This window comes from Podarcis cretensis (genome assembly GCF_951804945.1).
Source record: "Podarcis cretensis genome assembly, chromosome: 2".
Classification (NCBI taxonomy): domain Eukaryota; kingdom Metazoa; phylum Chordata; class Lepidosauria; order Squamata; family Lacertidae; genus Podarcis; species Podarcis cretensis.
Genome location: NC_137171.1, coordinates 42,856,526 through 42,869,146, shown reverse-complemented (window position 1 = coordinate 42,869,146; position 12,621 = coordinate 42,856,526). Strand labels below are relative to the sequence as shown.

The 12,621-nt window shown below is 44.5% G+C and overlaps 1 protein-coding gene across 4 annotated transcripts in view; it reads right to left on the bottom strand.

Moving 5' to 3' along the window:
* The window catches only part of NOTCH3 (notch receptor 3), a 57,706-nt gene that overhangs the window by 42,754 nt on the left and 2,331 nt on the right, over positions 1–12,621 (bottom strand). For all 4 annotated transcript variants that reach the window (XM_079965837.1, XM_079965838.1, XM_079965839.1 and 1 more), the window contains exon 2: positions 1,757–1,838. In XM_079965837.1, the coding sequence (XP_079821963.1) occupies positions 1,757–1,838 (82 nt within the window). The remainder of the gene's footprint in view (positions 1–1,756; positions 1,839–12,621) is intronic.

Here is a 12,621-nt window from a genome sequence, read left to right as displayed (position 1 = left end):
GTAACCCGTTCCGGTATTTCCGGGTTCGGCGCAGTGCACAACCCGAAATAACGTAACCTGAAGCGTCTGTAACCCAAGGTACCACTGTATTTATAATGTAGAAATCTTTTAATCTGATAAAATATTTCTCTGAGCATGTATTATTAAGGCTTACTTCCAAGTAGGCATGTATAGGATCATGTTGTAAGATCATATCAAAAGATAAAAAAACCCCAAACACCTGCAAAACATTTTAGCAATTCACAAAAGTTTTAGTTTATTAGATTACGTATTAAAACAAAGAAATTACAACTATATTTTTTTAAATAAAAAAATGCTTGAGAGTCGCATATCTGAAGTATTGTCTTAAATTCCAATAGAAAGGATTACCGCATACCATACTTTGTTTAGCATTCCAAAACTTCTTAAAGAGTTTCCATTCCTGTTCAAATTTGTTCACTTTATACCTTTCTTCCTTTATAAGAGCCCATGTGATTATATTCAAAATTGCTAAGGCCAATAATGTAATCTATCCTCCCTTTATCTGGGATATTGTCCTCCTTTTCCATGATAAATTATCATATTTTAGGGTCAAAAGAAATGAGACAGTGGAAGATTTGTGATCTTCATAAATTCTTCATAAATTCTGATTTCAACCTAAAAAAAAATTGTGTGAGGTGTTCCAAATTTGATCAAAGGGGTGTTCCTTTAACACCTTGAGCCATCCCACCATCATGTGTATGTTTTCTGCTGTGGGATTAATAGCAAATACATGAACAGGAATTGAGATTCAGAAACGGAGGGGAAGTGTTAAATCCTAGACCAGGGCAGGGAACCTGTGGTCCTGCAGAAGTTGTTTGACCACAACTCCCATCATCCCTGGCCACCAGCCACACTGCTGGGGACTGATGGGACCTGGAGTCCAATGACAACATTTGGCGGGTCAGAGGTTTCCTAACACTGCCCTAAATAACACACACCCATTGCAGCTGCTCAATTCAGATCCAGATCTTCTTCATATCATCTGTTTGGGCCCTTAGCTCCTTTGTAGATTCATATTAATATAATTGTTGTGGTAACCAGAAAACCTGTTCTTCTTCCCTCTTCTTTCCTCCTTGTAAGATGTTTGTTTACCACATTTATATTCCACTCTTCTTCCCAGGAACTTAGGGTGCCTTACATTGGGGGCGGGCGGGGGCGGGTTATCATATTTTATCTTAACAAAACAAAACACCACCCCATGAGGTAGTTTAGATAGATTAATAAGAATTGGCCCAAGATCTCCTGTCTTTAGTGCTTCGCTGGCTAGTAGGAATTCAAACTCAAGTTTCCTTAAATTAAGTCCAATATGCTATCCACTCCGTCAAGTGGATGTCTCTAAACGCACGTTGAGACCAAATTATTCCAGTGTCCCATGGCAAACAGAATCCCAGCTGAAGAATAGTCAAAGCATGCAGTGGAAGCCAATCTGCACCAGTCATTAGTTCCTACAGGCCTAATGCTAAGCCACGGAGAAGGATGCACGTCATGTTGTGACTTTTGAAGCATTTCCAGGCCCCATATTTCCTAAGCTATACTGCATCCTGTCAACAGAGCTCGCTGCTCTCCCACTTCAAGCCAAGCAGTAATTTTTCACAATGACAACTTTACAGCTCCCAAATGACACTACTCGTCTGCCCTTTGAAGGCAGTGGCCCAACCCTACAAACCCCCAAGATGGTTTGACGCACTGGCTGTTGTTGAACCCATGGGCAAAGTTGTGTAAGGGTGTCACTTACATGCAGGCAGCTATCCCGTTGGAGTAAACAACACAGCTCCCACCATTCTCGCAGGGCTTGTCACCATCCAAGCACTGTATGGCTGTAGGGAAAGAGAAAGAGCTTGGTTAGAGCATGCCATTGCACAGCTGTAGAAACAACAAAGCAATGCCCAGGCTGTGAAGAACAGATCTAGCAAAGGTTACTGGTCACAACAGCTCAACAAAAGCTCCCATGTACGCTCAACCTGGTGCAAGGACAACAACGACAACAACAACAACAACAACAACAACAACAACGAGGAAACAACTATTACCATCATGCCACAAGCTCAAAAAGCACCTCTTATGTGTTATAGTAATGCTTAGCTCTTGCCCCAGGATAAAGGATATGGACTGAACTTGTATCTTTTGCTTTTACAATCTCCATTGCACCCCCAAAGCAGTGTTTTGCTCATACAAAGCTGACTTATACGAAGTCAAACTATTGGTTTATATAGCTCCCTACTGTCCACACCAGGAAGGATAGACTAATACTGCTGGACTCTCAATTCCCATGATGCAGCCACAATGGCCAGCGGTCATGAATTATGGGAGTTGGAGCCCAGCAACATCTGGAGGGCCACATGCGCACTGTTAGAAACTCAGGTATATAAACTAGGCACCAAATGACATCTTGAATCTAGGTTGTGGTCACCACAACAGAATGTCTATTTGCCAGGGGATTCGACTAAATGACCCCCAGAATCCCTTCCAATGCCACAGTTCTATGATTCTATTATCTCAACTACATTGCTAGACTGTAGCTTGCTCTTACAACAATTCACTTGTCCCAGTATGCAAGAATAAACATACACAGTGGAAAGGGAAATGGTACTAACTATGGAGTAAGGCAGAGATTTTTCAACTGTGATTGCCAACCTGGTGCCCAGAAATCTCCACACTGTTGCAAGTGGACCTGTGTCAGTAGCAAAACGTGCCTGGCACCTGGCTTATTTTAAACAGTGCACTCCTGGTCTACACAACTGGCAGCATCTCTCTAGAGGTTCAGACAAGAATGCATGGAAATATTAGAATTGTGCCTGGGACTTTTTGTAAGCAGACTTTGCCACTGGGCTGTGGCCCTTCTCTCTCTCTCTCCCTCACAGAAAACCTTTTCACTTAAACAAGATGATAATGGCAACTGAGAGCAGATTCTTCCCATCCCAAGCATTGCCCACAGTCCCACAACAGGAGGTTCTTGCTAAAATTATCATCCATGGAACAATTCATATATGCTATTGTTAGGCTTCTGAACATAGAGAGATGGAAATAATAATTGGAGGTCTGCAGATGCATCTTCAAGGGGTCACGTCAGACAACACAAAACTGGAATAAGGCAGAAATGCTTCAAACGAAGGGAGTAGACAGAATTTCTCACAAGCCACAAGTAGGCTTAGCTGGCTCAGTTAGTGCAACCTCAGCCTCTACACTGCCCAGTAACTAGAGACTGGCTTCATTGGCAAAGGTCAAAAAGTATGCAGAATACCATCAAAAGTCGTAGGGAAAAGAGACAATCTACAAAACGCCAAGAAAAAACGGCTCCTTTACAGAGATTTCTCCCTTACATTAGTTTACCACAAACTAGCAAAGAGTTAGTGCAACCTCAGCCTCTACACTCCCCCGTAACTAGAGACCGGCTTCATTGGCAAAGGTCAAAAAGTATGCAGAATACCATCAAAAGTCATAGGGAAAAGAGACAATCTGCAAAACGGCAAGAAAAAACATTGGTTTCCCACAATCTAGCAAAGAGAGGGGCAAGCACAGGGATCCATCTGGAATCCCCAAGCAACCAGGAAGGGAAAAACAGCAGTTTCTGGGGAACTGTGCATTCTAGAGAAGACAGAGATCATCTGAGGACTGCAGCTAACCAACTAGAATCACTAAACAACCCAGCAGTCTCAGATCATGGCGAGTCATTGGAGTTATGGAGATTCCACAAGTACTTTGTGACCTCTGACAACTGCCACCGAGAGAGCTAGCTGAAAGTGAGATTCAACCTCCACAGATCTGTATAGAGAGCCCTGTGTTTGGGGAGGCTAGTATTTTTAAGAAAACCCTGCAAAACTAAAAGTGGAAGGACAAGGGCCTAACAAAACTGGCACAGAAAAATGGGGAGCCTGCCGTCTTCCTCTCGCTCCTATGTGCCATCGTGAGTGGGTAGGAGGAGCCATTTAGTAAATGCCCAAGCTAAGCCAAGCAAAGCACGTCCCCTGATGGGGCCCAGGCTAGGGGAAAGAACCACAGGCACCCATCTCTGCCAGCCCTGAGAGGGGTGTTTGAGTGCCCTCTGAAAGGAACAAAATTAGAGACACATCCCAAAGGAACCCCTTTTCAGGCTCAAGAGACACTACAAGTGCTCTGGGCCTACTGAAGGAGGGAGATGCAGCCGAGCAGCAAAGGGATGCTGGCTGAGACCCCTCCCCTCTCGAGAGCAGAGAGAAGATGGAAGGAGCTGGGGCCCAGGCAATACACTCACTCTCAGCCATTTCCTAGAGACCCACTTGTAACAGAGTGCGTGCCCAGCACACAGATCAGTCCCAGACAATGCCTCTCCCCCCTCCACTGCCGCCCCTCACTCTGTCGGCATGCAGAGCCAGCAGCAGCACTGCAGCAAAATGTGCTCTCAGCAACCGCCCTGTATGCAGACCATATTAAATTCCCCCACACCCAAAATGAACCTACGCCACTATGGATTTCACCCTCCCCACAACTTGAACAACATGTAACTAGCAAAGGCTGCATACAAATATGGTAGGGGCAGACACTCTGCTCACCGAAACCTAAACAGTCAGTGAGTTTCTTTTACACATACACACAATCTTACAGGTGAACAATATGGGGCAACCATCTCAAACACAGCTAGCAAGCACAATAATGAAAAGTATTCCCAGCACAGTTGCATGTGTACACATACATACACGTGCACACAATGCCAGGAGCTCACAAAGACAGCATAAACACACCCTGTGCCTGAATGCTTTCAAACCAGCTTAAGCACATGTAACACTGCATACGTGAATATGTACACAATCTCACAGGAAGTATAACATGCATAGCCAGGTATCTCAGAGGGGAGCATTCCTGACACAACACAAACCCACAATTTCCTACCCTTTCGTCCTTTCCAGAGCACAGAGCCAAGTTTGAGCCAGTGGAATGCCCTCCCCACATCTCCAACTCTACAACCAACATTCCAACACATGTACGCTTTTCAGACACGGGCACCCAAATGTAGAGGGCCTTGCAGCCATAAACATTATTCTCAGCTCTTGCATGGAACGTTATCTCCAAAGGAAAGGCCAGACCTAAACCTACACAGAAGCAAGCCAGTCTGAAACCAGACTGCCTAAAATGTGTGGCAAACAAAGGGAATCAGTGATCACACTTCCCTCTCATATATAACATGGGATGGGATGGAATTGCAACATGGGCCACATTGGCAAAGAGAAAATATTCTTAGTCCTGTTGGCCACCCCCTCCCAAAACACGGCAAAGCAGAAGATGAACTCCCAAGAGCCTTGATTTTCCACCTTCCAAAGAGAGCGAACACAAGCAACCCAAAGAACTTTCTTTGCTCAAATCAACATTAGCCTCCCCCAAAGCCCAGGAAATTAGCTCTCCAAGGCTCTAGCTTTGCATCAAACCGTCCAGAAACAAGTTAGAAGGCAAATAGGTTTCATGCTCTTTAAAGAACCACTGGGAATAAGAAGTGGCAGAGGTCACCCTTCAAGGCAGTGAAAAGCCAAAGACTACAATTGAGGTGCTCTGGCTCCCACTGCTTTGACTGCTTAATCCTCATGCTCTTTGCAGGGCTCAGCCAGATGCCAGGAGTCCTGGCTTCTCACCTCCACCCCAACCATCCCTTCCTTAAATGACAAGCAGCACTAAACATGCAAGCAACATGGAGAGAGAGAGAGGGGGGGGGGAGAGATTGTAAGGGTTATGTGCCCAAGGGTCATTCAGGCCAATATTTAGGGCTCTGTCAATCAACAATTCTATGTAAACAATCAAACAAGTTAAGAATTCAGTCTTGTTTGTAGAAAACCACCAACCACAATCATTTTTTAAACACCACGTATTATGCCCAGGAGGAGGGCAGTGGGGAGCCTAGATTTTCCAGCAGTAAGGGGTTAAGGCTTCAGTGCCTTGCATTAGTTCCTTGCCCTTCTCTACAAGCTAACACAAAAGTTAGGCAAACTAAACAAACTTGCTTGATTTATATAATTTATGCAGCTTGCAAGATTCAGCACAGAATTTGGACTATGATAGCAAGCAATATTTTGTCTTTCCCAAACTCACACAGCTGTGTCCATAATAAATCTTATGAAGGACAGCACACCTCACCCAAGACGTCAGGTGCTATGTTTGCTACTCTGAGCTCCTTTAGGAGAAAGGGCAGGATATAAATTTAATAAAATAAATAAAATAAATATTTGAGGCCTGATGATCTGGTCTCACTGAATCTTTAGTGACATGTTGGCCCATGGTACAATAGTGGGTTTTTAATCAAACATGTATTGTAAGGAAGAAAGAAAAAACCCAGAGAATTTATCTTGTAAAGACACCCTTAAAGTTTCAAGCATTTAAGACACTTTTAAAAGAATTTGGAGAAGTAAATGCTTCTCTGTCTCAGTGACCTCTGTTTCCTCAACAACAGCATCATTTCTCTTCATATACAATTTGTTAATCAAGAAAAGCAGCATTAGCTACACTCTGAAACCACGGATTTTTCATTGCACCGCATGCCTAGATATACTGTATATTTGCAATGATGGTTTCATCATAACTAGTATAGCATGCTAACCATGATCTGATTGCTAGGACTAGTACCCATGTTTAATCTTTGTAAAGCAAAAAAGCAGTAACCCTTGACAACTGCAAGATCTGTTGCTCTTTCACAATTGTCTACTCTGGACCTTCCTGTTTAAAAACATAGGCCTCTGTAGTTCCCTGTGCATGCAGTTTGTGCAGCAAAGTTATTAGCATGGAGCTTGATCTTTGGGCATTTCACAGGAGCCCAGCGTCTTGAGAATGAATGCACTACTGACTCAAAGCTCATAAACCCCTTTTTGCACAAGTGTCAAGCCACCACACTTTATTTGGGGAACATTTTGTGCTTTGCAGGGCAGACATTGTTCCTAGATCTCCACCATAAGTGCACACTGCAAATGCCTGAGGGAGACTCACATGCCTTGGAAGACACATGAAGATTAACCAACTGGAACTCCTTGGGTTCTGTCCATTCTGTATTCCATGTACAATCGTACCTTGGATCCCGAATGCCTTGCGAGTCAAATGTTTTGGCTCCCGAACGCCACAAACCCAGAAGTGAGTGTTCTGGTTTGCGAAGGTTCTTTGGAACCCAAACGTCCGACGCGGCTTCCAATTGGTTGCAGGAGCTTCCTGCAGCCAATCGGTAGCCATGCTTTGGTTTCCAAACATTTTGGAAGTTGAACGGACTTCCGGAACAGATTCCGTTCGACTTCCAAGGTTCTTCTGTACTTTCAGATGGACAATACAGTGTTCACTGCAAGACATGCAGGAAGCATTCAGGAAATCCCCGTGATGTTAAACTTGCAAATGTAACCGACCCAAAGAGTTGTAACAGTTTACCTACTGACTTCTCGTTCTGCAAGACCATAGTAAGTTGTTTCTTCAAGACAGAGGCAAGAATGAGGTGACAGTTGTATGGCCAGATTCTCCACTCCCCGCAAAAGACTCAAATTATACCATGAAGACCAGTATCATGCCCCTGATAAGGGAGGTAGACTAGGGTTTTTATCCCACCACAGTAGCTACGCCATAATATACAATCAAAACCATAATACTGTATCAATTACAGAGCTGGTCTTTTGAATTCTGGCCTACCCCTGACAACACATCATAGTTTATTCTACTATGACCTTGACATCAGGCTTGCCAAGTTCATCCCTTCACAGAAAAGGATGCCCTTGAAATGTCTTAAGAAATATATCCTCCCAGGGCTTGGCAGTCCAAGGGTGCAAAACAACCCTTCCTCCAATGGAAATTCCCACTTTTAAAACCTATATTTCCCAGGAGGCCTTTGGCTTAAAACCAGGTCAGATATGTTGACACTAGCTGGGGCTGAAAGAATCTGACTTAAGGATAGTCAGGCTCTTAATAAAGTTTGCAGTATGAGGATCACAGAGATGGAGCACATGCATTTCAATAGTATGAGGTCACCAAAGGGAGGAAAGGATGCTGTGGGACAAATGTCCCTGAAAGAGGCACTAATTCTTCCCAGCAGTGAGGTATGTTTCCTGGGAAATTATTAATAGGACAATTTTCCAAATTAGTGTCATTTGGATACAATAATTTGCATCAGAAAGTTTTCTGATGCCCTAGAGCAGGGATGGGGAACCTGTGGCCATCCAAACGCTGCTGGTCTGAAACATCTATCATCCCAGGACATGACTATGCTGGCTCATGGGACTTGGAGTCCAACAACATCTAGAGAGCCAAAGGCTCGCCATCCCTGCCCTATAAGAGTGATTTACTTTGACATGTTTATTTCACTTGTATTTAGTAAGCAAAGCTAAAAACTTTGAAATTGCCAAGTTTGCCTGATAGTTATTTGCAATTAGGATCCATTCAGTTACTAATGAACTTAAAACAACATAAAATTTTCTTCAGGGAAAAGGAAAAGCAGAGGAAAATTTTCAAACTAACAATCCAAGAAGATGTATTACCATATTAAATACACATGGAATTCCATTGCTTCATTTTCCTTTCAGAAGTGCAAGCACAGTTGGCTACCACGTCTCAATTAAAATTTGATAAAGGGTCCTCAGATCAGCTGAAGCTGACAGCTGAATCTGGCTTGCACCTCTCTACTTGGCCCTTCCTGAGTGTGAGCAAAGGCCCTGGAAGCCAGGATTCCTGAGTTCTGTTCCAAGCTCTAGATATGGGTGAAGTCAGGGAGGACCAGACTCTAGCGATTCAGCCAAACGTTCTGTCAACACAGGGCATTATATACATCTTCTTCTGGAGCAAAATATCACCACTCAAAGAGGCTCCAACTTGGAAGTCTGCCTGCAAATTCATTCTTGGAGTTTGAAGCATTTCTAACACTTCCTTTAGGAAGAAAATTTTGCCTTGCTATGACCTCTGTTTGACATGGACAGCTATTTGAAGAACCCATTTCAAACCACCAAAGGGAGCATTGCATGCGATACAGAATGGGAGATCCAATCCCGCTTCACACATTAACTGTTCGAAGGATCTCCATGTGATTAAAGGAGGGGAGAGAGAGCCAGTGGTGTGGACCCACTGCTCCCTACCCCTTGATGCCAAACATTGAACATGGGTGTCTCTATGGCAGGAAAGTCTATGCATGCAGACCTCCTGGGCTTCCATGGAAGTTAGAACCCTGACTGTACCACAGTTGCTCCTCATTCTAGGAGTCAGTGCCAATGTGGAGTGAATGGCTAGCTCAGAAAACTCAAACCTGGGGAACTCTTGGGGTTTCTCAGTGATCCAAAATGGCAGAGAAGCTTTGACACCTTGCCCACAGCTATCCACAAACTTCTTGGCTACTGGAAGTACTTAGTGCACCCTAAGGTATACTCTCTGTTGATGTAGGTTGATGGTAAGGCTTAACAGACTTATCCAATGCCCCCACATGAAGAGAACATGCACACTATGTTTTATATAGTGTTCAGAAGTTCCATATCCATATCCTCAGGATATAAGTAAATGGAGAAAGTCTGTGCTAAATTCTGAAAGTTTGAAAACTACTCACTACCTCACGGCAATAAGCATGCATGTTACAAGCACTGCTTGCCTTTTTCAAAGGAATCAAAACCTACAAAGCAACAGAGACAAAGAAAGAGTCCCAGAGAAAAACCTCCTGCAATTCCCCATCTTCTTTTAACATGCTGACAGCCCATGCCTTGGGTACCACCCACATATCTTGGTTACCATGTAGGGTGTGGTTGACTGATTCCAGGCCCCTATTGGCAGGCACATATAAACAGGTCTCGTTACTAACAAAAAAAGAAAGAAAGAAAATTCTGTGCCAAGGTATACAAAATTCTGAGCCAAGAAAAGCTGAAAATCATGACCGGGATAAATTATGCAAAATGAGAAAATTTGTGTGAGTTGCCTATCTTGCATAATTTATTCTTAGTCACAGGGAGGGAGAAACAGCTATGCGGGGCACCAAAGTCCTATTTCCTGAGCAATGGAAGCCGTGCTCAGCCTCTCCCGGGTTACTGAAATGTTCCCAGGCGTTGCTGAGCCCTACTCATCACTGCAGCAGACATAGAAGATAGGAGCTTGCTTTAAAGAATGAGCACCAAGATTCACAGGAGGCAGAGTTCTGCACCCAATACCAAGCCTTCTGCTTGGACAATATATACTCGGCCTGACTGCTAGGCTGGACCATTGGAAGCTGCCCATCTAGCTCAGTACTGCCTATGCTGGCTGGCAGAGGCTCTCCATGGATGGCATTTGCAGCCCTACCTAGACATGATGGGGATTGAACCAGGGACCTTCTCCATGTAAAACAGATGCTATACCACTGTGCTACGGCTCTTCTATGTACCTGAGGACAGCAGTAGCAACATCCAGCAGCGGACAGAAATGAGAGGAATTGGGCCTTTGCTGCAAAAAAGTTACCACTGCATAGCCTAAGCACAATTCTGGCTTTTAAAAGGGGAAGGTTGAGTCATAGCCACGTCCAAATGGCAGGAGCAACAATATGCCCCTCTCCCTCACCATCCTCTTCCAGGCTCTCCAAAACAACGAAAAGGGTAAGAGTTTACCATTGCTCTCAGTCCAAACGATGTGATCAACATTTGCACTTATTTCCTATCCCTTCTGACTTTTATCAACCCAAACTGAATGCAGGTGTGATTAAGCAAGCATCTGGGAGGTCCACAGCAGGCGACCCAATCCCAATCCTGATTTGCTTAAGACTGGTTACCTGTGCTTTGGAATACATTCTGCACAGAAGCATGGTGAACCAGGATCCATGCATCTACAGTGGTACCTCAGGTTAAGTACTTAATTCGTTCCGGAGGTCCGTACTTAACCTGAAACTGTTCTTAACCTGAAGCACCACTTTAGCTAATGGGGCCTCCTGCTGCCGCCGTGCCGCCGGAGCACGATTTCTGTTCTCATCCTGAAGCAAAGTTCTTAACCTGAAGCACTATTTCTGGGTTAGCAGAGTCTGTAACCTGAAGCGTATGTAACCCGAGGTACCACTGTAATGGGACTCGGATGCTGCTTTCAACCCACGCACATTCCATTGAGGCTAATAAAAAGGAAGTGTGGCTACCTGTTAGCGAGGAATCTGGCCCCCCAAAAGTGACTGAGTGCTGCAGGGCTGTGTGGAGGGGCTCCCAGGCTCTCTCCAGCTGCCTTTGTTAGCGGGCTAGCAATGTGGGCAGAATAAAGGGGCAGGGAGTTGAATGGCCAGCCGGCTGGCCCTGCTATTGCATCTGGAGGGGCTGCAGCAGGGAGGCAGCTGCTGTGTCTCAACAACTCTGTGCACAGACAGCTTCAGCTCACAGAATCTACAAAGGGGGTGGGAGGGTGAGGGGAGAGATTCCTCACTGTGTCCACACAAGAAACACAAAGGCAGGCAGCAGGATTAGATGCTGCAGTAGTCAGACATGGGCTTGGTACCATCAAGACTTAGGATACTCCCTTACACAGACACAACTGAAAGCAAGGAAACGTGTTGCAAAATGGAAAACACCAACTAAAAGCCCCAAGGGAAAGACCTCTGGATGATTACATTTATTCTTTCTAGAATTGACAAAAACACACACACCCAGATTTGCACTTTTGCAGTCTCGCCATCCCCACAAGCTTAAAAAAAAGGAGGGGAGAGATTTCAGATACACACAGAGGGTGCCATTAATGACAAAGCTGTGTTACTATCAGATCTGGAAAACAGTGTGGGCAGGGAAGATTTCCTTCCCAATTCCAGAGGATGGGATAGGAGCATGTGCAAACTGGATTCAAATAATCAATTCCACCAATCTCCAGGTTCAATTTTGTATTGAAGTACATTAATTAAGGGCATAACTTGGCACTTGTGTTTTTGGCAAAGCTTAGCACGTATTTAAATGCTCACATTTGAGTCCCTGCTCCTGCCAAATCAAACCACAGATTTCCATTTGAAATTTAGTAATGTTCAGTTTTAGGCAATGGATTGCACCCGTTTTGGAAGGGAAAGGCTATGCCAGTTAAGAACGCTGCATATGTTACAAAATTCAGGTGCATAAAGAACAAAGACAAAACACATGTACGATGATCACGCATGCAGATCTTTCATGTCATGGCATGTTGCATACATTTTCTGGGAAGCCAAGGCCAAATCACGATGGAAAAACCTCATGTGTGCCCGATCATGTGAAGCAGCCCTTGGATGAGGGCTTCATCAAGTGAGGCACTTTCCTGCAGATCATCACATTGTTATCAGCGCAGCCAAGCAGAAAAGAAGGAACAGCTTTGGAAGAGACAAAATGTCTGGCTTGCAGACACTGCTATGGACGAGGCCTAAGTGTCTAGCCCTAAGGTTCATATGCATACTGTAGTAGAAAGCAGCCTGCTTTCTCTCTCACACAGGGCCCGTCCTACTAGGCAGGAGTCCCAACCCTTGCATGACCCTCATCTGATACAGCCCACACCTAAAAAGAAAGGAAGAAAAAAGACAGCACCCTGCCAATTCAAACTCAGAACACTTAACCAGAGTTGGCCCCTCATCCTGAACCTCCTACTCTTTGAGGCCCTTCAGATGCTGTTCTGGAAAAGTTTAAGGACAGGGGTCCCAGTGCCTTCCACACCATTTTGAATTCTCTAGAGCCATTAGAA